This window comes from Podarcis raffonei, chromosome 1 (assembly GCF_027172205.1).
Source record: "Podarcis raffonei isolate rPodRaf1 chromosome 1, rPodRaf1.pri, whole genome shotgun sequence".
Lineage (NCBI taxonomy): Eukaryota > Metazoa > Chordata > Lepidosauria > Squamata > Lacertidae > Podarcis > Podarcis raffonei.
In genome coordinates, this window is record NC_070602.1 from 22754158 (window position 1) to 22778910 (window position 24753).

Below are 24753 nucleotides of genomic sequence, written 5' to 3' on the forward strand. Positions count from 1 at the left end.
GACTTATTCTCTCATTCAGCTTGGTGGTGGTGCGTATAACAACAACAACAACAACAACAACAACAGTGTTATATGGCCTTTGTAAGAACAAAAATCAATAGCTGCATCAATAAGTAGAAGTTATGGTAAAAACCATGTAAAAACTAGTAAGAACCCAGCATTGCTATGCAGAACTTGACTTCAGCTCAACATCTGCTCCACACCCTTATAGATCAGTGATTGAACACATCTCCAGGTTAAAGGACCAGGAAGTGGCTCATGGGATAGGCCTCACTCTTTCTGGGACCATGGAGAACTGCTGTCAGCCAGAGTAGACCAGTGGTGGTAGACTGTGGCCCTCTACAGGCTGTTGGACTCCAACTCCCATCATCCCCAGCCAACATGGTCAGTGATGAGGGATTGTGGGAGCTGTAGTCCATCAACATCTGGAGGGCCACAAGTTCCCCACCCTTCAAGTACAAAATCTTGGATTTGATAGACCAATAGTTTGATCTGGTGTAATCAGTTCCTTATGTCAGCCTACCCAAATCCTAACCAGGTTCATAACAGATTCATAAGAATCGTGCCCTAAAGCCAATCACCTAATAGGCAATGTAGTTAGGGCAGAAGTAATATATACTTCTACCAGATATGGTGATCAGGTGAAAAAGAGGGCAGGATTCTGGCACCTAAACAGTTTTGTAGACAAGGGAGTTTCAGCTGCTCCTTTCCACTTTTGCCCGATGGCAGCAAATGTATTTCCTACAGGCGCATCTTCAGGACAGAATTCCCTGCAACATGAGCTGTGACAAGAGACATACGTTGACAGAGAGATTCTTGATAAAACTATTGTCCCTAGAATACAGAAGGCAGAAGCAAATGGCCATTGTTTAATTTAGCTTTAAAATATATAGGAAAACACACTTTAGGCCAGAATTCTAAGGTGTGCAGTGAAACCCAAACAGTAGAGAGTTTGTTGTTGTTTTTAAAAAATGAAAGGAGGTCCAGGCCCAGAGGCCTACCATTTGATGAGAATGAAAAACAATAATATGTGACCGCTTTTATTTATTTATTTTTAAGATGGTCTTATTTTTTTTTTAGCTGTTAATAATATTTTTAAATGTTTTTATGTGCGATGGTTTGTCTCCAGTCAGTGACATTGGCCTATTAGCACAAGGAGGTCCACTTGTATGACAGAAGTCCCCTTCCCTCTCATCTGCCTATGTGCCCCCCTATGTGGCAGCGTTGGAGGTTGGTCCCCAGAATAGTTTGGGGAGGCACAGGGGGGATAATAGCAAGGGGACTTTCTATTGCTACAACCCTTTATTTTCAACTGTATTGTTTTGCCACTTTGTTGTTTGCTGCCCTGGGCTCCTCTCAGAGGAACTGCAAGGTAATAATAATAATAATAATAATAATAATAATAATAATAATAATAATAATAGAACCCTGGTAGCATAGCTGTCTCTGGGATGCTAGGAGCACAGTCTCTCTCTTTTTGGCTCTGAGGAACTGCAATATGAAACTGAGGAGATGGGGGTAGAGATGGAGATTCTGAGGAGAACTGTAAACAGGACAGAGAGACTGAGGAGATTACAGAGAGGGAATAAAGAATCCATATTGGCAGAAACAGTAGCAACAGTTTATGCCTTTTGCCATCACATAGAAGCTCCAAGGCCAAGGTGTGTGACAGAATTTGAGGCCTAAAGCTAGCAATAAGTTTGTGAGATTCTGAATGCTGGACTCTGCTTTTATTCTGTTGCTTAGAAGCGTTTTAAAAATTGTATACTTGCCCGAGCTGTTCCTCTTCATCCCTCACCTTTTTCCTCCTTCCTGTTAAATTCTAGCTGTTGCCTTTCAATTTAAATAATTTGCTCACTAGTTGCTTCACCTACCTATGGTGGACATTTACACATAGCAAAAAAATTAGGATAAAATAGGACACATGTTTTCATAAACATTCCACATGCTACTTTATATGTATAAGATGAAAATTTAGAAATAATTGCTGCAGTTTAATTAGAAATGCATCTGATGTGCATATGTCTGCAGCTCAGTTGGTAAAGCATGAGACTCATAATCCCAGGGTTGTGGGTTCGAGCCCCACATTGGGTGAAAGATGCCTGCATTGCAGAGGGCTGGACTAGTTTCTTAAGGGTGCTGGGAAATGTAGCTCTGTGAGGGGTAAACTAGAGTTCCTAGGATTATTTGGGGTAAATCATGTGCTTTAAATGTACGGTACATTATCAGCCTTGGACATCAAATATTATTATAATAATAATAATAATAATAATAATAATAATAATAATAATAATATATATTATTTGGACCCCACTCATCTGGCTGGGTCTCCCCAGCCACTCTGGGCGGCTTCCAACAAAGATTAAAAATACATTAAAATGTCACACATTAAAAACTTCCCTGAACAGGGCTGCCCTCAGATGTCTTCTGAATGTCAGGTAGTCTTTGACATCTGATGGGAGGGCGTTCCACAGGGCGGACGCCACTACCAAGAAGGTCCTCTGCCTGGTTCCGTGTAGCTTTGCTTCTCACAGTGAGGGAACTGCCAGAAGGCCCTCAGCGCTGGACCTCAGCGTCCGGTCAGAACAATGGGGGGTGGAGACGCTCCTTCAGATATACTGGGCCGAGGCCGTTTAGGGCTTTAAAGGTCAGCACCAACACTTTGAATTGTGCTTGGAAACGTATATATGATGTCTTCCAGTATTATTAAATATATATGCTGCCCATCTCCTAAAGATCCCTAGGGCAGCAACAGAGCACTGTCCTCTTGATAGTCCCTCAAAAGAACCCACAAAAAACCACATGTGCACGGCACAGCTAAGCAAGCTAAGATGCTGGGCCAACACTTAACACACCCCTTGTTATCCTCATCAAGCAGGGTGTTGATGAACACAACCTTCATTGCATTGTCAGGAAATTCTCACACGTATTCATGGATCACTCTGGCCCATGAACGCTGTGAACCCAGTTTCCTTGGAACTTGGCAGGCAGGCTGAAGAGTCTTGACCGGTGGGACAGCTGGCTGAGCTGCTTGCACAAGCTGTCCTCTCAGGGTGGCAATCTCCTGGGCAAAGGCTTGGAGGGCTCAGTAGACACCGATGATCGCAGCTGCTCCCGCCGCCCCCCAGCACCTTCATCCATTCCAGCACCTTGAGAAGGTGTGGGTTGGATCAAACTGTCCTGGATGTGGGGCTTGGATTCCATTTTCTACTATAGACTTTATTGCTCAGTTCAGTATGTTATGGAAGCAAGGCAAGGATCACTGGTGCATGGCATGGCAACCTAAGATGTTGATCCAGCTGTAGACACGCCTCTTGTATTCCTTGCAAAGGAGCAGAGCAGGCATGGCATTAGCTCAGCAATACACTGGGTCCCTCCATGGTATTGGATTCCTAACCCATGGACTTCTCCCCTGGACTACACAGATGGCACTCAGGGCCTGGCTGCGATCTGGCCCTACCATCTGGGTTCCTCTCTAAGATCATCATCAAGCATCATATTGAACTCCTCACATTGTTCACCCCAGTGAGCCCAGCCTCTCCATGATGTCACCATGGGGCTGATGACATTATCCCCCTTCACCCCCTCTCAGCCTGCGGATTTGGGCTTATGTGGAAAGCAATCAGTTCAGGGGCCTGAACATCAACTTTCGAGGACCAATCATCAGGGACACAGGCCTTCTAGTGATCAGGTATTGCAGGCAGCCGTGGTGCTATCTAAAGTCTAAGATGTGTTGCACTTCAAGTTATTCTTCCAACTTGATGTTCACTGGGGGGAGGGAGCTGCTGTCAGATCGGTATGGGTGTGGTGGAGGGGGCAGGGATAGTAAGGGTGGAGTTTCATGGAGAGCCAGAGAAGTAACCAGAATGTGACTAGGTTGATTTGTTCTTCAACGACATAGGACCCAAATCTGAGGCCTTCTAACTTGTGGCTTCACAGTCAGGTGGTCTTTTCCAGGTGGTTAGTGCACATCAGCAGGTTTCATGTAAGTGGCCTTGGCTCCTTCTTGTAGCAGCTGGCCTTGGCTCGAGTTCTTGTAGCAGCTGTTGTATAGCTTGCAATTCTTGGACAAAGTCAGTAGCTGAAGCAACCAATAAAGTATGAGTGAAAGGTGCATGGGTGGAATCCATAGCTGGTAAGGAATGGAGTCTATTGAGTAGAGTTCTAGAAGCAGTTGTATACAAATTTGGGAGTCCAGTGCAAGGGATCAAAATGAGCCATCTTGCTAAAGGTGTCGACCACCATTAAAAATGTAATGTGGTGCTGAGGTTTGGGTAGTTCAGTGATGAAGTCCATAGAAACCATTTCCCATGGTCCAGTGGGTGTAGAGGGTAGTTACAGGTGGCAGGCCGGCCCACTAGCAGGTGTCACACAATTTTTGTACATCATTGCACATATTTTTTTACATGGTGGTTTATTTTTGGCCACCAGAATTCTCGAGCAACTGTGTGCAGGATTTTATGTTGTCTGAAGTGTCCTGTAAGTGGGATTATCATAGTATTGCTTGAGCATTTGGGCTCTAAGTTCTCATGGTGGCACATAGATTGCTTTAGGATGAAAGAATAGTCCACCCTGAACAGAGTAGCCGGTGGAGCTGTCAGCATTAGGGGAAGTTAATTCTTGCATTTTCCCCCCCTCAACAAAGGGATCTTTGTTGCTCCTTTAAGGACCCCTGACAGTTAAGTCCAGTCTGGGGTTGCGGCGCTCATCTCACTTTACTGGCCGAGGGAGCCGACGTTTGTCCGCAGACAGTTTTTCTGGGTCATGTGTACAGCATGACTAAGCTGCTTCTGGCAAAACCAGAGCAGCGCACAGAAACGCCATTTACCTTCCCGCTGGAGCAGTACCTATTTATCTACTTGCACTTTTTGGCGTGCTTTCGAACTGCTAGGTTGGCAGGAGTTGTCCACTATCAATTGCTCTGGATGAAGGGTTCAGTTCAGGCTCCCACTCTGCTCTGGTGCTGTTGTATTCCAGCTTGCAGGAGAAGGCATCCTCTCATCAACTTTGAGTGCTGAGTATGTTGGCGATCTTGAAATGGAACCAGGTGAAAAACTGTGACCTGTGGAACTGTCGTTGATTTAGTGGCCAGGCAATCCCTAAGATGTGGTGGTCCATCTGGATCTCTATAGTGTGTTGCTGCACCTTAAAAGTGTCTTTGCACCAGATGGTGTGTTCTGTTTGGGCAGGGTTAATTTTGGGGATTAGTACATGTAGGGGCAAGCTCCTCCTCCCATCTCTTCAGCCTGCAGCAGAATCACCCTGGTAGCCACACCAGAGGCATCAGGTTCCACAGCAAAGGTATGGGACAGATCTGAGTGGTATACGATCAGTTCAGAAACAAAAGGTTCCTTTAGGTGTCCAAAGGCTTTTTGTGTGTCTGCTGTCCACTGAAATGACTTCTTTCCCTTAAGACAGTCTGTGAGTGCGGTGGTGGTTTTCAAACCTCCAGTAATCATTAGCAAAGCCAAGGAAGCTTTGCAAGTTTTTGTTTGGCTTTGGGGGACTGCCAGGTTAGCATGCCATGTGTTTGGTATGGGTCCATCTCTACCCCTTGGTGGGAGGTACAGGTATCCAAGGAAGTTGATGCTGGAGAGGTCAAACTTGCACTTTTCCAGCTTGACATGAGATTTTCCTGTTGTTAACCACTGGAGCTGAGGTGACTCCAAGCAGATAAGAATTTTGGCTGGTTAAACCACCACAAACCTGTCAAGAAAGTATCTGAATATGTCGCTCATGAGGTGTTAGAAGATAGCAAGGGCATTGCAGTAGCCAAATGGGATGACAGTATATTCACAATGGCCATATTGGGTTTGTAAAGCAGTCTTCCATTCATCCCCTTCTTGGACTCTTACTAGTTTGGAGCCCACTCTGTGATCCAGCTTAGAGAAGATATTGATGGTGCATGGCCTTTGATCAGTGAACAGAGGTAGTGATTAGGGATGGTAATCCTGTTTAGCGCACAGCAGTTGTTACTCCTGATTTCTTCTTCGAACAGGATCGGGGTTCCAGCAGGAGATATGGAAGACAGGATGGATCCTCACTTGAGGTTGGTATCAATGAATTCTCCCAGTGCTTCAATGGTACCGTAACAGGGGCAATGAGATGGGAGCTGATACTCGTCTTTTTTGCAGAACACACCTCTGTCAGCTGAGTATTTGGTGGGCTCTGCTGCTCTCACACACATGAATGGATCATGCTATGAACTGATCCCAGTTTCCTTGGAACTTGACCAGTGGGCAGACAAGTCTTGACTGGTGGGGCAGCTGGCTGAGCTGCTTGCATAAGCTGTCTTCTCAGGGTGGCAATCTCGTGGGCCAAGGATGGAGGGCTCAGTGGATATGGATTATTGCAGCTGCCTGCCCACTCCCAGCACCTTCATTCATCTGAGCACCTTGAGGTGTGGGTTGGATCAAACTGTCCTGGATGTGGGACTTGGACTCAGATCTCATTTCCTACTATAGATTCCATTACTCAGACCAGTGTGTTCTGGAAGCAAGGACCACTGTTTTAAAGGAGCAGGGCATGCATGGCTTTAGCATAGCAAGCGGGATGCAGCTCTGGACTGAGCAAGCAAACGCCTGAGGAACTGTACCTGAGTTGTCTGTCTGCGCCAGTGCTAGCATCTCTGTGCCCTAGATGACAGAGGAGGCAGCAGGGCCACCTAAATATCAGACTGGGCATCAGCCACCTCCTCAGTGGGCAGGGGCATATCAGTAGAGGCTGATGCAGGCTGAAGCTCTGGTGGCACCAGGGGCAGTGCTGGTGGCAGAGTAGTTGAGGCTGGTACTTAGGAGCTAGGTGGCAACCTGCTGAGATCCCTCACCTGTAGACTCTTCCCCACAATGCACAGATGGGAGTCAGGGGCCAGGCCACAGTCTGTCCTAACCGGGTTCCCTCCCCAGAATCATTGTCAGGCACCATTTTGAACTCCTCCCACTGCTCATCCCAAGTGGTCCAGCCTCTCCAGGATGTAAACAAGGGGCTCATAACACGTGTATCTGCTGACGTTCCCTTTCCTCTTTCCCTTAAGGGTGAAGACACACCCAACAAGTTTAGAGCAGCGAGTCCACTCTGGAAACTCTCCTTCTGTTGAGGTTTTTAAGCAGAGGTTGGATGGCCATCTGTCATGGATGCTTTAGCTGAGTTTCCTGCATTTCAGGGGGTTGGACTAAATGACCCCCTGGCTTCCCTTCCAACTCTACAATTCTATGAAACAACCTCAAAGTATTCAATCATCAAGCTTAGTTCCCCCCTAAGGTTAAGCTCTAAAAACCCTTGCAAGTCTCAAGCAGAAGCTGATGCTGATATATAGCCCCCATCAATAATCCCCCTCTCTATTTCTCAGAGCGATCCTGCAATTAAAAACAATTGGTTTTACTAGTGGGGAGCACTAATAGTACAAGCACACTAATGAACTGATGAATTCATGAATGTTTGTGCAGTGTTTTGTTAACTAAAAAAGGCAAGCAGCCCACCTGAAGCCCCTAGGGAAGAGGAAACCTGAGGGTTTATCTTCAGTTGTGAGGCCAGGAGGAAGCAAGGCTCACTTTAAGAATAAGAATAAAATGCACCTAATTCTCCTGACCCCACTCACATTCCCAGAGTGTCTTCTATAAGGTTTATATCCATAGATATAGATGACAGGTATCTCATATAACTTCTGTACCTTGCCATAAAGCCGAGGGATAAGTTGAGAGTTCAATGTTATAGTTTTTTTTTGGGGGGGATACTTCTTCAGGCATTTGGGATATTTAAAAATGAAGGAGGAAAATGCACAGTAAAGTTCAAAGGCCTGTTTCTAGACAACAGTCATGTTTAAATTGCAAGAAAAGCACCACCTAGGTTGGGTTAAGTGCATCATTTTTGCTTTTTTTATCCTGCTCCATTACTAAAGATACAAACATTACCAAAGAATATTTACATTACATTTATGTCTGAAAAACAAGGGAAAGGTGGGCAACTTCTCCCATCCTTTCTAAATGGCTCCCCTGGCTATACAGTGGTCCCTTGGGTTAAGTACTTAATTCGTTCCGGAGGTCTGTTCTTAACCTGAAACTATTCTTAACCTGAAGCACCACTTTAGCTAATGGGGCCTCGTGCTGCTGCTGCACCGCTGAAGCACAATTTCTGTTCTCATCCTGAAGCAAAGTTCTTAACCTGAAGCACTATTTCTGGGTTAGTGGAGTCTGTAACCTGAAGCATATGTAACCTGAAGCGTATGTAACCTGAGGTACCACTGTAGTCAACAAAAGAGAGATGTACAGTAAATAAAAACGCTGCAATTTTAATTCTTTTTGATAGGTTGGCTATGTATCCTTCAAGTCCCTTCCACGAAACGAATGCATTTATGCTTCCAGACAATGGAATTATTAAGTTTCATGTGCTTTAAACAAGCTTGCATCCTGAATGGCAGATTGCTGTATTTATAGAGAGTTGAACGCTGCTAGTGGCAAACATTGGAACAATGTGGGAAAGTGATGGGAGAGAGGGTTGTTTTCTGAAGACCTCGTGTTCACCCAGCAAGATCCTCTAGTGGTCTGCCAGAAGATGCATGATGGAATTTGGAGAAACTAAAGCCAATGATTTAGTTGAGCCACCTGGTCTTTTGAACTACAGTAGTTTTTACCAAACTAATTTTTAGCTTTTTTTTTTAAAGAAACCTTTAAAAATGTATTTAAATTTGTTGTTGCTTTTCTTTCCTTCCTTGTCTCTTTCTCTCTTTGAAAAGAATATCAGAATATTGAAAACTTCAAAATCCAGCTTGTGCAATGGGATGGGGTGGGGGACATAGGTACAAAATACAACTGTGTATGTACTATACCTTTAAAGCACACCCCCCCCCCCGGGCAAGAAACTTCAACTGTTGTTTGTTATGGGTGCTGGGAATTGTAGTTCTGTGAGGGGTAAACTACAGCTCCGAGGATTATGGGTGGGTATGCTTTGAGTGTCCTTTAAGGATATGGTGTGATAATTTTGCAGTAGTTTTACATTTAGGGCTCTTCCACACTTCACTTGTCCTGTGCATTTATTTATTGTTTATTATTTATTTTTTAAAAATTTTTTGTCCCACAGCTTTCCTGGAGAAAACACACACTTTACCACTGAATGGGGACAAATGGCAACCCACGCAAAACCTGATTGCCATTTGGTTCAATTCACTGTTCAGCTGTGGGTTTTCTTGGGTGAAAGCGGCAGGCCATATGGCAGTATGGATGAGCCCTTAGTTTAATAATTGCACATTTAATGACAAGAGTAAATCTAGCCCTGACCCAAATGAATGGAACTGTGATATTATCTCTATTGTGCACATTCTCTAGTGGTAGAATGCTTTGGGTTTAGGATCACAGCCAACTAGGAGTTTAATCATGGCACTTGTGGGTTCTTTCATTCACCAAGGTATCTTATAGTGGTACCTGAATTTGTGTGTCTGCTGCAAATTTCGCAACTCAGCACCAAAATGTGGAAAGGAGAATCCTAATTCATTCTGATCTGTGTTTATCCAGGTTTCCATTGACTGAGTGTCCTTTTCTTTTCTCTTTTTAGCAACAATGCTCAAATGGGTTTGAGATGGACCGTACCTCGGGCCAGTGCTTAGGTAGGATTTTATTGCATCAATTCCTTTGAACTAGGACTCGACTACTCATTATGTACAGTGCCTTTGTCTGATCGTAGCATATTGGTTATGGTTCTGTCCTTCTGTATGTCTGCTTCAGGGTGTTAACTGCGTCTGCTACTTTCTGTTCCTCCAGAGGGTAGGACCCAAACCAATGGGTTAAATTACAAAGGGATTTCAACTAAATGTTAGGAATAACTTATTGGTGGCATGACCTGTTTTCCTTTGTTAGAGGTGTTTAAGCAAAGGCTGGATGGCCACCTATCAGGATACTTTAACATCAGATTTCCTGCATTAGCAGGGGGTTAAACTAAATGACTTTTAGAGTCACTACCAACTTTATGATTCTAAATGGCTATAGTTAGGGATGATGTCATTAATACGTGGTGACAATAGCCAGGCTGCTGGATTTTGAACGTATAATCTAGGTTCAAATCCACACTTGCCAGTTGAATCCATGTATTCATTTGGTGGTATTTAGTATGACCACCAAATCTTTAGTTAGGAACATAGGAAACTGTTATATACTGAGTCAAATCACTGGTCCATATTGTCCACACTGATTGGCAGCGGTTTTCAGACAGGGAGCCTTCCCAACTCTAGCTAGAGATGGTGGAGATTGGACTAGGGACCTTTTGCATGCAAAATAGATGCTCTCCCACTGAACCCTCCCCAAAACTCATTCATTTTTTAGCTCTCTGGCAGAGGAGACAAAACAGGAAGAGGGTCTCCAAAATGGTGTCTGCAGTCTAATCTTATTAATCAGTTTGTATCTGTCTGAAGTCAATTCATTACGACACATGAAATAACTTTCAAATGTTGGTGAGAGCTAAGAGGAGATCTGAAACAAATCCTCAGAGTTTAATATCCTGTAACCATGTTTATGCAAGCAAGAGTGTAAAAGAAGCTTGCAGTTCCAGATTAAGAGCCAAGTTTCACAGCTGCCAAATCAAACCATCAGTGTCGGGGGTGGTGGTGGGGAACCACAAGCCTGAAATTTGCATCCCAATGTTCTTTTACAAATGTGTTAGTGGAAAAAGGCTACAGGAGTTTGCAATTAGCAATGAAACTGTAGTAGAGAAGGCAATAAGAATGGGATCTTTTACATTTTCACTAGAAACGTAAGAGTAAGGTAAAGGTAAAGGTACCCCTGCCCGTACGGGCCAGTCTTGACAGACTCTGGGGTTGTGCGCCCATCTCACTTAAGAGGCCAGGGGCCAGCGCTGTCCGGAGACACTTCCAAGTCACGTGGCCAGCGTGACAAAGCTGCATCTGGCGAGCCAGCGCAGCACACGGAAACGCCGTTTACCTTCCCGCCAGTAAGCGGTCCCTATTTATCTACTTGCACCTGGGGGTGCTTTCAAACTGCTAGGTTGGCAGGCGCTGGGACCGAGCAATGGGAGCGCACCCCGCCACGGGGATTCGAACCGCCGGCCTTTTGATTGGCAAGCCCTAGGCGCTGAGGCTTTTACCCACAGCGCCACCCGCGTCCCATGTATCCTACGTATCCTATGTATCCTACGTATCCACGTATCCTACGTAAGAGTAGGATAAAATAAAATCATGTGGGTTAGATGAGGCTTTTTGAGTAGTCTAGTTTATGCCAGACCTCCCTGTTGGCCTGTGTTGATCTTGCCAACGTGGGTCTACATTTTATTGCACCATTAGATGGTTCTTAGCAGCTGTGTGACGGGATGTTAAAAATGGGGATCTGGGAAATTGCATTACTGCTTCACCTTCTGCACAAACCATTATCAATCTGCATGACATGGCAAGACCAATGTAATATCAATGAGCCTTCCATTGTTTTAGTTAATGAAATGTATGTATGTATGTATGTAAGTATGTTGAGTTGTTTCCAGAGTGCCCTTTAGTGAAGAGAAGGGACCCTTCCAGGACTGAGATCCAGTGGAGGCTCCCACTTGAGAACATATGGGGAGGCATCTTTTGGCCCATTACCCTCTGCAGCCCCCTCTTCTGGGCTGCTTTCCCCATAATGTTCAATTCCCTGCTGCTGTGGAACTGCTCTGTTGTTAGCCGTGAGCCAGCAATAAATCACACAGTGCAAGTTTGAGTTAACTCTTTATTAGCAAAGCCACAACCTGCAAAAGAGTGTCAGGTCTAATGAACGCATAGCGACTCATCTCTGGTAGGTCTTGCCCCATGAAGCAGTTGCTGAGACTGAAGGTTCCCACAGCCTCCCCACAGCTGCCTAAGTCCTCTCCTCTCCAAGGTTTTCCCCAAGCAATCTGATACTGTGCTTGCATGAAGATAACATCTCCTCTGCCCTGTTCATGCCTCTTCTGGTTCTGCGAGATCAGGGAGGAGAGGAACCTGTTGCAGCAGGAGGGTGAGCCACACCTGACTCTTCACCAGCCTGACTCATTTCTGCTCTTGGCCTCTGTCATTCCACTCTACTGCTTCAGCCTCTGCCTCTGATTTTGGGCTTCTCTTTGCCACAGACTCCGAGCTCACCAAACCATGTTACCTCCTCAGCTTCTGACACCTCCTCTTCCCAGTCTTCTCCCTCTGACCACTAGCACTTCCTGGGCTCTGAGCCATCTTCCCTTGGTGGCTCCCCACCTGGTTCCTCCCACCATTCCTCTGCAGCCAACCAATCCATGACATCTGTGGTGTTTTTAGTGTGGGCTCAAGCACGAGCACATGAGAGGTTTTTTTTGGGGGGGGATGACATTCTGAAAGCTTGTGAGGACACATATCCTCTTCCCCCCGGTGCAGCTTGAACTCCCATCTCCTGCTTGCCAGATCCATGCCTCATGCAGTTGGCCAATGGATGCTGTTGCTGTTGCTGTCAGTATGGTGCGGTGGCTGCCCTTCTTGTGACCTGCCCTGCCCCTTGGCTGCTTAACAATGACTGCTCCCCACATCAAATGGGGGGCGCCTTTTGCGTGGTTGTGTGCAGCCCCCAGCACCCCAGCGCGACTCCTGGTAGTTCAGGCTGGCTTCATCCTCCCCAGGCTGGATACCTGGAGGTCTCTGCCTACCTCAGCCAGTCGCCCAGTCCTGCCTGGGGAGGCATTGCCAGGGGATTGGACAGGTAAGGGGGGGTACTGTCCTGCCCACACAACAGAAGGTGAATCTTACCTGTGAAGCGGCAGTCGGCTCCAGAGCTTCTCCCACCCTCCCCTCCCTCAGTAAAGTCTTCTTTTGCAGGTTAACCTCTTCTCCACAGGTATGCAGGCGCTGCTATGTCAGGGTCGCTGTTGAATAGCCGGAAATGAATTTTCCTGCATTGGCAGGTTTAGCTTTCCCTGTAGCAAAACGTCACAACTTTGGTGGTTTCAGGCCTTGGGCGGAATCCTTTAGTCTATTTTTTAAATGGGGGGGCGGTGAAGCGGTGAACCACCCTTGTGGCGGTGATCCCAGGGTTCCCCTTTGAAGGGGTATTGAGGGGAGGCATTGGCCATACGCCAAGAGGTTGTCATTGCTCTCCCCTCCAACGGCGGCAAACCGGGGGGGGGGGCTCTCTGCTTGAACATATGTTCTCCAGAGCCAGCCCAATCCCCACACATTCTGGATAACCCTGATGTCTCCCAGATCCCCGGCTGGGGACTGGGAAGGATAAACGCCCAATGCCTGAGCCAAGGTCTCCCTACATCCAAAACTTAATAAAGTTGCGGCCAATTTTAATCCCATAGCACGTTGTCTTGAGTCATTATTACGCTCGGGGGTCGCCTGGGGTTGGGGGGACTCCAACTGTCCACACAAAAGGTTCTTTCCCACTCATGGTTGGTCTTGAACCTTTGAACCCAGGAGGACTGCGCAGAGCCCTATCCAACTGAAGGCTCCTTCTACCTTTTTGTGGAGCCTAATGGAGTTCTAGAGGAATGCCTGAGGACTGGCCGTGGTGGGGCTGTTGCAAGCTCTGCCTCTGCAGCTGATGGGATGGGAGGCACTATGGGATAATATTGCCTGTGGTGTGTATATGAAGGTGCTGGGTGCGTGTGATGTCACTCTCACAAAACCATTGGCTCCCTCTGTGTGGGCGGCAGTGGGCGTTGTCATCAACATAGTCCTGGAGGTTTCTAGGGTCACTCCTGGGTTGAGCACACAGTGGATGTGGCTGATGTTCTGCTAGTGTGTAGCAGCAGCACATTTCTCTCCTGTAATAGGGGGAAAGTATTAAAAATGCGTTTCTACCCCCCCCAAAAGTTAGCGGTGGCTTAATTTAAAAAATAATACTAGTATTATTGAGTTTTCCTGCACTTCTGTAACAAAAAAGGCACTTATATTGAAATATTTATAAATGCATATAAATGATGAATGATGAATGGATTAAATGTACAGACCTTAATTGTTGACTGATCTAAATAGCAAATGATTGATTTGCTAAATAAACCTTTAACTGGCAGAGAGATACATTGTTTTTTCCCTTCTGTGTCCTTTCAGATGTTGATGAATGTCGGACTATTGTCGAGGCCTGTAGAGGAGATATGGTGTGCGTTAACCAGAATGGTGGCTATCTCTGTATACCACGAACAAATCCCGTTTATCGATCGCCATATCTGAATCCTTACCCTAATGCGTATCCTCCACCACCTCCAGCCCCAGCTCCTGCTCCCAATTATCCAACTGCTGCACGAGCTCCAGTCATTTGCCGGTTTGGTTACCAAATGAGCGAAGGCAACCAGTGTGTGGGTAAGTAGCAAAATGTCTTATAGATCCCTGCATAATATTTATTTTATTTTATTATTTTATTTTAATGGATGGCTGTGTTATTATTATAATCTGAAATATTTGTCCTGCTATTTTTATTATTGCACCAGTTTTATCCCAGTTTATTCACATTCTATCTATCTATCATCTATCTATCTATCTATCATCTATCAGGGCAAAAAAGAGATTAAATCCTGACAAATTGAAGATATGATAATAAAAAATATAGAGATAAAAAAATTAACTGTTACAAACTGACATAAATACACCGCTTATATAAAAATAATTTTATGAAATCTAATGGCAATTATTAAAAAAAACCTATTCATCTACTTCAAAAGCAAAAAATAAATACAGTGGTACCTCAGGTTACATACGCTTCAGGTTACATTCGCTTCAGGTTACGGACTCCACTAACCCAGAAATAGTACCTCAGGTTAAGAACTTTGCTTCAGGATGAGAACAGAAATCGTGCTCTGGCGCCACCGCAGCAGCAGGAGGCCCCATTAGCTAAAGTGGTGCTTCAGGTTAAGAACAGTTTCAGATTAAGAACAGACCTTCGGAACGAATTAAGTACTTAACCCGAGGTACCACTGTAAATCCAAATGGAATAAGGAGAGAGCTTTTAATTATCATTTATCTGTCTGTGTGTTTATATACCTACCAAATGTATTTATGCTAGTTCATTACAGTTAATCATTTTATCTCAGTTTTTCTGTCATGTCTATTTATTTATCAAGCGCTGTTATTATTTATTAGATTTCTTACCTACCCTTTACCATAAAAGGTAAATCAATTAAAAAGATTTACAATCGAGAGACTAGGGTAGCTCCTAAAAGCGTGAGCTAAGAATATACTGATGTAAAAGTCCATGTATTAAGTCAGAAGCTAGTCTGTTTTGTTTTTTAAGAGGCCCAAATCCTCAGTGTATGTGCGGTTGAGAAGATATTCAGAGTGGCAGATAATGAGAAGACCATCCTTCTTCAATGTATAACCTTGTGGAGGCCTCGTTTATTTTGCCAACACTCATGCATGTTAAGGTCAAACTGATCACAGTGAAGTTTTTTATATTAAAAAACCCTACCCCAAATATTAGGTGTGTAGGTTTGTAGTGCTTCTTCTTCTTCTTTGGTGATCACTCATAGCCAAGTAGAGCCTGAAAAGTCTAGGTGATGAATATACAACATTTCTGTTATGATCCATGTTACGCACCATCTCTTGTTATAGCTAAGCAGCTGTGTGCTTGGCAGTAGCAGCTGTTCCCAGGGACTAGAACAACAACAAATACAGCTCTGATCATCTTTACATCCACTTGCAATGCCGGCACAGGTCATGATAATATACCAGTATGGAGGTCTTTTCCCAACAGGATGCTTCCTTATTTTGTCCAAGCATCAACCCATAAGGTTTAAGTTAAAAGTAATTCCTGGTGAAGTTCAGTCTGTTTGGATAAGGACGTCACACTGGGGTCATCCCATTAGTATACATAGAATCAAAAGTTGTAAAACTAATAAGATTCCAGGGGATCAGAGTGAGAGGAAAAGCTTGGTTGTGCTCTTTTTTGGAAACTCTGTTTTTGTCTCATGCCAGCTACTTTCATTAATTCAGTCCATCATCATCCTCTATGTACAATGGTCCAAACATATTTGTCTGCTGCCTTTGCCAACCTGATGCCCTGCAGATGTTTTGGTTTACAGTTCCCATCAGCTCTGCTGGTTGGGGCTGATGACAGTTGCTCTTCAAAACATCTGGAGTGGGGCAGCAGGTTGGTGAAGACGAATCTAGATTGTCAGATGAAACACACAACAGACATTATGCCTTGTCCGTTCTATTTATGTTCCATCATTTCATATTAATTGATGGTGAGATTCCCCCCCCCTTCAGCTCATATGAGGTATCTAATTTAATACGATATCTTTGGAGGGCTTTCAAAAACTCATTTTTATTAAAACATTTTATGGGCTAGTGTCTAGTACATTGCATGTTAACATTGACATACCATGTGGTGCATTGTATTCACAAAAGCATTTAATGCATTCATTGTGGGAATGTGGCTTAGTGGGAAGACTGTCCATTGATTTAAGAGGTTGAGCGAGTGAGCAAGGATGCCGTAGCCCACTTCCTGCCCTGCTATTCCATATGATTCATTCACTCACCATTCTCTTCAGCTTACGTCCCACTGAATGTGGCAAATAAAGGTGATCAAGAGGTCTGTTGGAGCAGAAGGGCAGGAGTTCACTACCCCCAACACATACTCCCTCATTGGCTCTGAGCTCTTAAAGTAACAAGAAAAGTCTCCAGGATAGGACCTGGGAACCCTACGTTCTTCCTGCATAGTGAAGGTTCTTCATTTACTGAGAACTAGGGGTTGACAAGGGACACGGGTGGCACTGTGGGTTAAACCACAGAGCTTAGGACTTGCCGATCAGAAGGTCGGCGGTTCAAATCCCTGCGACAGGTTGAGCTCCAGTTGCTCGGTCTCAGCTTCTGCCAACCTAGCAGTTCAAAAGCACGTCAAAGTGCAAGTAGATAAATAGGTACTGCTCCAGCGGGAAGGTAAACAGTGTTTCCGTGCGCTGCTCTGATTTGCCAGAAACGGCTTAGTCATGCTGGCCACATGACCCGGAAGCTGTACGCCGGCTCCCTCAGCCAATAAAGCAAGATGAGCGCCGCAACCCCAGAGTCGGCCACAACTGGACCTAATGGTCAGGGATCCTTTTACCTTTACCTAGGGGTTCACAAAACCAGTCAATTTGGCTTTCTCTCAGTTTCTCCTTTTTATTTTAAGCTCAATTTGTAACATTTCTACATTGGTTTGCAAATTTTAAATTCAGTTTGTAACATTTCTACATTGGTTTGTAAATTTTAAGTTTGTCAGCGTGTTGTTATTTTGTTTTTGTTTTTTGTACACAGTGATTGAAGAAACTGCATTACAGAATTCGTGGAAGTGTGAATTCTGAAGGATAGGTGCATTTTGGTCCACATATTCTATTGGGAACAGTGAATTAGAAAAGTCCACATTAAAATGTACACTGTACCAAATTTCTGCTCCATCCCTCCTCTGCACTCACGGACATATGAAACTGCCTTATATTGAGTCTCAGCCTCAGTCCATCTGCCCCAGTACTGTTCACTATTCACAGCAAGGACTCCCCGAGATCCAGGCAGTGGTTATTCCCAACTCTGCATCTTGAAATCCATTTATTCTGGGGTCACCTGAAATGGCCATGGCTGCAGGCTTGTAGGGTAGGCATTTCTTCACATTTAGTTCTCAAGCTAAATTGCTTATTTGAGACTGAGAAGGGGTTTTCACTTATCAGATTGGCTAGTGACCAAGGGTGTGTCTCTTCCACTGTAGATTATGATTTGCCCAATTTGCTGAAGCCATCAAGATTGTTCTAAGTATTCCTACATTTGGCAGACGTTTCTGGCATGCCTTAGGGTTGTTGCCTTAGAGTTGTGAACTGGAAAGCTTTCTTTCTTGTCCTGTGATTATAGGATTCTAGTGCTGACTATGCTCCCAATATGCAATTGTGCACCACCTTTCTGCTTTTATCCCTAAACTTGGGGAAGCAACCATGTAGCATACTACTGACTGACTTCTCATCTGATTAGAAAGTTGCGATTGCTACACACTGAACTTCTGGTTTCTTAGTGCGAAAGAACTGAAGGGGATCTTCAACAATTTAGCTGTGACTCTTGCATTGCAGTTCCAGTACTGGCTTAGAGAGACCACTATATGCATTTAATAATTAAATTATTGCCTTGCTAGAGGAGGCAAATGGTGTATCTAATCTAGCAGCAGCAGCAATTTTGGAGTTGTTGGCATCTGTCTATCTCGGGAGACAATGAATGAGTATAGTCAAGCCATTGGAGAGTTACAGCACCTGCTGTGGCTGTAGAGACCAATATGGGAGAGATATGCTTTACTGCAGCTGGGGCAGATGAAGGTGTCCAGTTCTGCTGATGTAGGTGCACCATGCCGTTTCTTCTCTTTGAGCTCATTCCAGAGGTTATTCCTCTTCCGGTCACTGCTGTGGATACACAACCTGTCCGTCTGTCTCCAGGCACTATGGTCATCTGCATGGGATTCCCACACAGCAGGGTTGATGTTGCCAGCCATCATGTCTCGTTTGCAGACATCTTAGAGTTGGTCTGCCAATGGGCCCGGTGCCTGAATGCAGCTCTCCATAGAGCACATCCTTGGGGATCCTGCTATCTTCCGTTCTGTGGAAATGACCCAACTCCTAGATGGGCTACCTTCCCAGGTTCCTGAGCCCCATCTGCCCTTCATTTCCTTCAACAACACATGCAGAAACTGCCTTCTTGACCATGGGACCCACTATTGGTCTTGTTCGCTCAATCTGCCAGAACTTGTCTTCACATGCAGGAGATAGACAAGACTCAGCAAGGGTTTATGACCTATTGGCTACCCTCACCTGGTTTAGCCAACCAGTCAAAGCTGTTGCCCAGGGTGTGGCCACTGTCACATACTGGCAGCTTCTAGGAGCAACAAACAAGAGCTGAGTGCAGAGTGGGGACCAGTGGTGGCTGAACTACCCCAGAAGGAGCATGACGTTTCCCCCAGCAGAGATAGTGCCGCTCCCCATACACCCCATATGCCCCATACTTTGGAGTAACAAGTGTTGAATTGACATGACTCATGTTACCATTCATGTTTGAAACATGAATGTTTCAAACAAGTGTTGAATTGACATGACTCATGTTACCATTCATGTTTGAAACATGAATGAAGGATAAAAAAAGCTTAAACAACATGGATTAGGGCATTGCAGCCCAAGCAAGCAAGCTAGACATATCTACGTGTACGGGGGGAATACCATCATAGACACAACTGCTATGAAGTTGCTTGGATCCAGGTGGGAGTAAATTGCATTCCTGAAGCAAAGCATAAAGCATTAAATCTAGGCCAACGTTTTTGATCTGGCTGTGACCCCTTTTAACTTATTCCATTTCTGACTGTTTTTCTTGTAAGCTCTTAGAATGCTCAGCCATAATAATGACCCTTTTGTTCAGTATCCCTCCTTGGCACACCGTGACTGAAGCAAAGCCTCACGTTCTTTCATTACACATTCATAAGCTAAGCTGAAAGTCGCTTCCAATTTCCCTTCACCCCACCCCTGCCATTTCCTGCTTCACAATGATTTTCGTAATCCTCGTTCAGAATTGTTAGAAAGAAACGCAATGGGTAGACTTTTTAAAAAAAGAAGAAGCAGCTTTCCTGCTAAAATGTTTAATGCAGAGTGGCTGCATGAAAAAGCAAAGATATGAAAACATGGACATGGGTAAGGAAAGGGGGGGGGAAATCATTTGTAACAGAAGGGGAAACATAGGAACAGTGATAAAAGGAAAACAAAGAGAAAATCCCATGCTCTCCTCTTCATCAACTGGTAGGAAGTTCAGACTGTAGCCTTCTATGGGATTTGCTTCCTTGTCAGCAGAGACGACTGTATTTTTGTAATACTTTTTTATTTGCAAATTCAAAGCATGATCCTAGAGATGCATGTATGTGCACCCAGAGAAACAGTCTAGTTTCAAATCTGCATTGGTTTCCAAAAGCAGCAACATACCCTGGGAGCCCACGGGGCCCCTCTGCTTGCTAGGGAGAATCATTTCGATAGCTGATAACCCCAAGGCTGCAGGTTCAACCTCCATATGGGACAGCTTGGACTACTGCAATGCGCTCTACGTGGGGCTACCTTTGAAGGTGACCTGGAAACTGCAATTAATCCAGAATGCGGCAGCTAGACTGGTGACTGGGAGTGGCCGCCGGGACCACATAACACCGGTTCTGAGAGATCTGCATTGGCTCCCAGACTGTTTCCGAGCATGATTCAAAGTGTTGGTGCTGACCTTTAAAGCCCTAAACGGCCTCGGTCCTGTATACCTGAAGGAGCGTCTCCACCCCCATCATTCAGCCCGGACACTGAGATCCAGCGCCAAGGGCCTTCTGGTGGTTCCCTCATTGCGAGAAGTGAGGCTACAGGGAACCAGACAGAGGGCCTTCTCGGTAGTGGCGCCCGCCCTGTGGAACGCCCTCCCATCAGATGTCAAAGAGATAAACAACTACCTGACATTCAGAAGACACCTTAAGGCAGCCCTGTTCAGGGAAGTTTTTAATATTTAATGCTGTACTGTTTTTAACACTTGATTGGGAGCCTCCCAGAGTGGCTGGGGAAACTCAGCCAGATGGGCGGGGTATAAATAATAAATTATTATTATTATTATTATTATTATTATTATTATTATTGCTGCATATTCCTGCATTGTAAAGGGTTGAACTAGATGGTCCTCAGGGTCTCTTCTGACTCTACAATTCTGTGATTCTATGACTTGGTTATCTATTGCTGAGTACATTTTTAAAAACACCTCTTTTCTTCACTGCCCTTCCCCCCAAAGCAGGTTGGATATGACATATAGCTAGTAGCCCCCAGCCATCACTGGTCATTGGATATTAATGAGCAGATGATGCTGTGGTTGTTTCATCTCCCAGCAGTGAGGGATTCCAAGGTATGCATTGCTGGGGAAGGGCTGTAGCTCAGTGGTAAAACATCCGCTTTTGCATGAAGGAGATCCCTGGTTTATTCTCTAGCATCTTCAGATATGGCTGGGAATATCCCGTTTGAAACCCTGGAGAAGCACTGCTGGTCAGTGTAAACAGTGCTGAGCTAAATGGATCAATAGCCTAATTTGGTATAAGGCAACTCATTAAGTTCCCATACTTGCCACATTTCGGGAAGAAGAGTTCTGTGCCTTTCAGAATTCCATGTGAGACAGAAATAGAACTGGCATAGTATCTCCTGGCATGAAACAGCACTTATGGAAAATGTTTCACCTGCTGAACATCTGTCTGCCATGCAACTATTTCCCCATATGTAAAAAGGTAGCAGCTATAACCCTTCTATTGTTATTTCCTTTGGGAAGGTCTGAGTGCAGGGAAATGGAAAATAAGAAATGGAGCAGCAGTACAGTTTTAAATTTAGGGAGATGGGAAAGTTGTAGAAACAGGAGACCGAAACTCATCCTTATCAGCATTCTGCATCTCATACTAAGTGCATTCTCCTTATGTCTTTTCCCAGGCAAAAAAACTTTAATTTTTCAATTCCATTTTTGGCATTATGAAGCTCTCCAGTAAATTAGCAGGCCAAAACTTTTGATCTTCATAAATTTTTTTTATATTGCTATTTATTTCAAAGTACAAATAAAATAAAATTGGGATGTTTCAATGGCTAGGGGAAAAACATATCAAGTAGATGGGAAGATTTTATTTTATATTGGAATAATGATATAGGCAGAAAAGTTGTGCTAGAGATAATATAAATAAATATATAGATATTCCCCCAAGGTCATATTAAAACAATATTCTTTCCTTCCCTCTCCCTCTTTGGCTCCTGTTCCTTGGAATAGGTTTGTAAATCTGTTTTGGCTGGTGTCTCTTGGAATAAGTTATGATGAAATTATTTTTGTTGTTTGCTTGTTTATCTGTGCTCAGCCTATGTTTCTTAGAATAGGTTTGCAATATTTTGTTTCCAAAAGATGTAGCTATTCCTTGTTCTACAGAGGTCTTTTTGCTCTTAAAAAGTTTTTTTTTTTTTAAAGAACAGATTGGTAGAAATCCTTTGACTTTTAGGGGCATACATAAAGCAGCAGCACAAGTGTGTGTGTGTGTGTGTGTGTGTGTGTGTGTGTGTATACGTGGCTTCATATTGTCTCTCTTCAGCCAGTGTATGTAACCCCCTAAAAATAAAAAATAAAAACCCCAAATAGAGATGATCTGTTTCAGTATGGAATATCTTGATACATCTCTCATAACCTTTGAAAATAAATTTATTCTCCTTACCACATAAATTGTGGGTAACAGTTTTACCTAGGAACCAGATAAAATACTTTGGAGTCCAATTTTGGTTTGTGCGGACAGCTGTTTGGTCATGAAAACAACGAAGGAGAGAGCAGCTTTCATTCTTTCATGTTTCCATGCGCTTGTCTTGATACAATTGGCTCCCAGCCTCCTCCTTGCCAGGCAAAATCCACACTACATTTGGAAGACAGGCAGAGCCAGACTACGTGAACAAAGGGACTTCTAAATTCCATGAGGCAAAACTGTGTCCCATATCCCCTCAAGCGGTGGGTCTAGTAAGAAAATAGCTATCAAGAGTATTGGCCAGAGAGCCATGGATTGTGTGGACCAGGGCCAGATTGGAAGATTTTGCTCACACTGTTTCGGTTTGCAGAGTTGAATTATTTATTGCATTTTTATCCAGACCTTCCTTCAGGGAGGTCAGGGAGTGTACAGAGTGTCTCTCTCACTCATATTAACTTCTTAAGAACCCTGAGAGTTATATTAGACAGAGACGTGGCTAAGTGGAGATTTGATTTCAGATATCTGAATCTGTCCAGTACTGTACAGTACAGTACATATCATTGATCTGGTTTGCTGGATGTAGTTACAACACTTGGGCTCGTGTGTGTGTGTGTGTGCACAGCATGTTTTGCTAAACCATAGTTAAGACAAATTACAGTTTGTCTGGGTGCAGATATAATGAGTAAACATGGTTAGTTAGAATTGAAAGCCAAAGCTTTCAGTCTTCTGCTTGCATTTGTGCCAGAAGGGAGGGTGGAGCCCACAAAACCAAGAGAAATTCATATAACACTAAAACATAGTTCATCACTGTGTCTGACCAGCTTTCTTTATTAGTTGCTTATTCTCCACACTGTTCACTGTCCTTGCTTTCCTTCTGTTCAAGCTTTTCTTTTTCTCCTAATTTCAGCATTGCCAAGTCCATTAAATTCAGCATGTGTCTGTTAGTTCAGTCTGTTCTGATAGTAATTTAACATAGCATGGGAACCATTTTACATGCTGGGTAAAAGAATGCAAGGAATGAACAAATGATCTTGGCCCATTAGCAAGTTTTCTTTACAAGTCACTAAATGATTAGGGGGGTGGGATCTCTCTATTCCACAGAGGGCATCTGCACATGTACTTATTGCCTTGGGAAACATGGGTAGTTGTACATTAGGGTAATGGCCATTTTCTCACAGATTTTTGCACTTTTCACTGGTAGAAAAAGTGGTGCCCAGAGTGGCTGGGGCAACCCAGTCAGATGGGCTGGGTACAAATAATAAAGTTATTATTATTATTACATGTAGCAGTGTATTTGCACAATCCTAAATAATCATTAGCTTACAGAGCATATGGATGGACATTCAAGAAAGTACTGAAATGCTTTATTATGTACACAGGTTTGAAGAACACGAGTGCACAATTCTGTCTCCCTCCCAGCCATGGTGTAAAGTGGAGAGGGGTGGAGTGGGGGCCCTCCACAAGTTACTGCTCCCATCATCGCTTACCAAAGGCGATGTGGGCTGGGGCTGATGGGAGTTAGAATCTAGAGAGTCACAACTTCCCCACCTGAGTTTGTCTTGTTGGGATAAATCTGAGTTTTCTCTCTTTCTTCAGTTTAATTATAGCCATGTTCTCTGGTGATCAGAACAACTGAAGCAGCCCACTCTTGTGGTCAACATGAACAAGCTGTGCTGGAATTATCTTTATTTACATATTTATTTATTTACCCCATTCTTCAGCTGAAATGACTCCCAGAGCAGCTTGCAATGATCAGTAATGAGACGGTTCCTGCCCTCAGGCTTGCAACCTAAAGATATTTAAAGAGAAGCCTGTGCTTCAGTTTCTTTACCAGTTAAGCCCTTATATGAGGCCTGGTTCTCTTCCTCAGCATCTCATGCTAAGCGCTTTTTCTTCCCAGGCCAAAATCCTTTACAGTGGTACCTCAGGTTACAGACGCTTCAGGTTACAGACTCCGCTAACCCAGAAATAGTACCTCGGGTTAAGAACTTTGCTTCAGGATGAGAACAGAAATCGTGCGGCGGCAGCGGGAGGCCCCATTAGCTAAAGTTTCCTCCATGGGAGGCCAATGGAACATGTAGACCAGTAATGCATGAACAGGACAGATCGTGAAGCTGAAGCTCCAATACTTTGGCCACCTCATGAGAAGAGAAGACTCCCTGGAAAAGACCCTGATGTTGGGAAAGATGGAGGGCACAAGGAGAAGGGTCTTTTCCAGGGAGTCTTCTCTTCTCATGAGGTGGCCAAAGTATTGGAGCCTCAGCTTCACGATCTGTCCTGTTCATGCATTACTGGTCTACATGTTCCATTGGCCTCCCATGGAGGAAACTGTTATGGTGTTGCAGTTGTTCAGCATGGCAAGTATAAAATATAGCATGTTTGTGTCTGGTAGTGCCACAGAGTCTCACCATACTGTATTACATAGGGGATCCATGTGGCAAGCCACTCTACCATTAGAACTGCAGCCCAGAGCAGCCATCAATGTGGAACATGTTTCAGCTGGGTTCCATAGTGCTGTTTAAATGTCAAAGCAGCCCTCAGATTTCTGGAAAACTGTGTTGCCTGCAGGTTCTGTGTA

General features: G+C 44.3%; 1 protein-coding gene across 3 annotated transcripts in view; it reads left to right on the forward strand.

Moving 5' to 3' along the window:
* The window catches only part of FBLN5 (fibulin 5), a 54248-nt gene that overhangs the window by 3366 nt on the left and 26129 nt on the right, over positions 1-24753 (forward strand). The window contains exons 3-5 of one of the 3 annotated variants that reach the window (XM_053376676.1): positions 5999-6049; positions 9547-9598; positions 14027-14275. In XM_053376676.1, coding sequence (XP_053232651.1) covers positions 5999-6049; positions 9547-9598; positions 14027-14275 — 352 coding nt within the window. The remainder of the gene's footprint in view (positions 1-5998; positions 6050-9546; positions 9599-14026; positions 14276-24753) is intronic. The other 2 variants (XM_053376685.1, XM_053376693.1) reach the window with 2 other exon arrangements.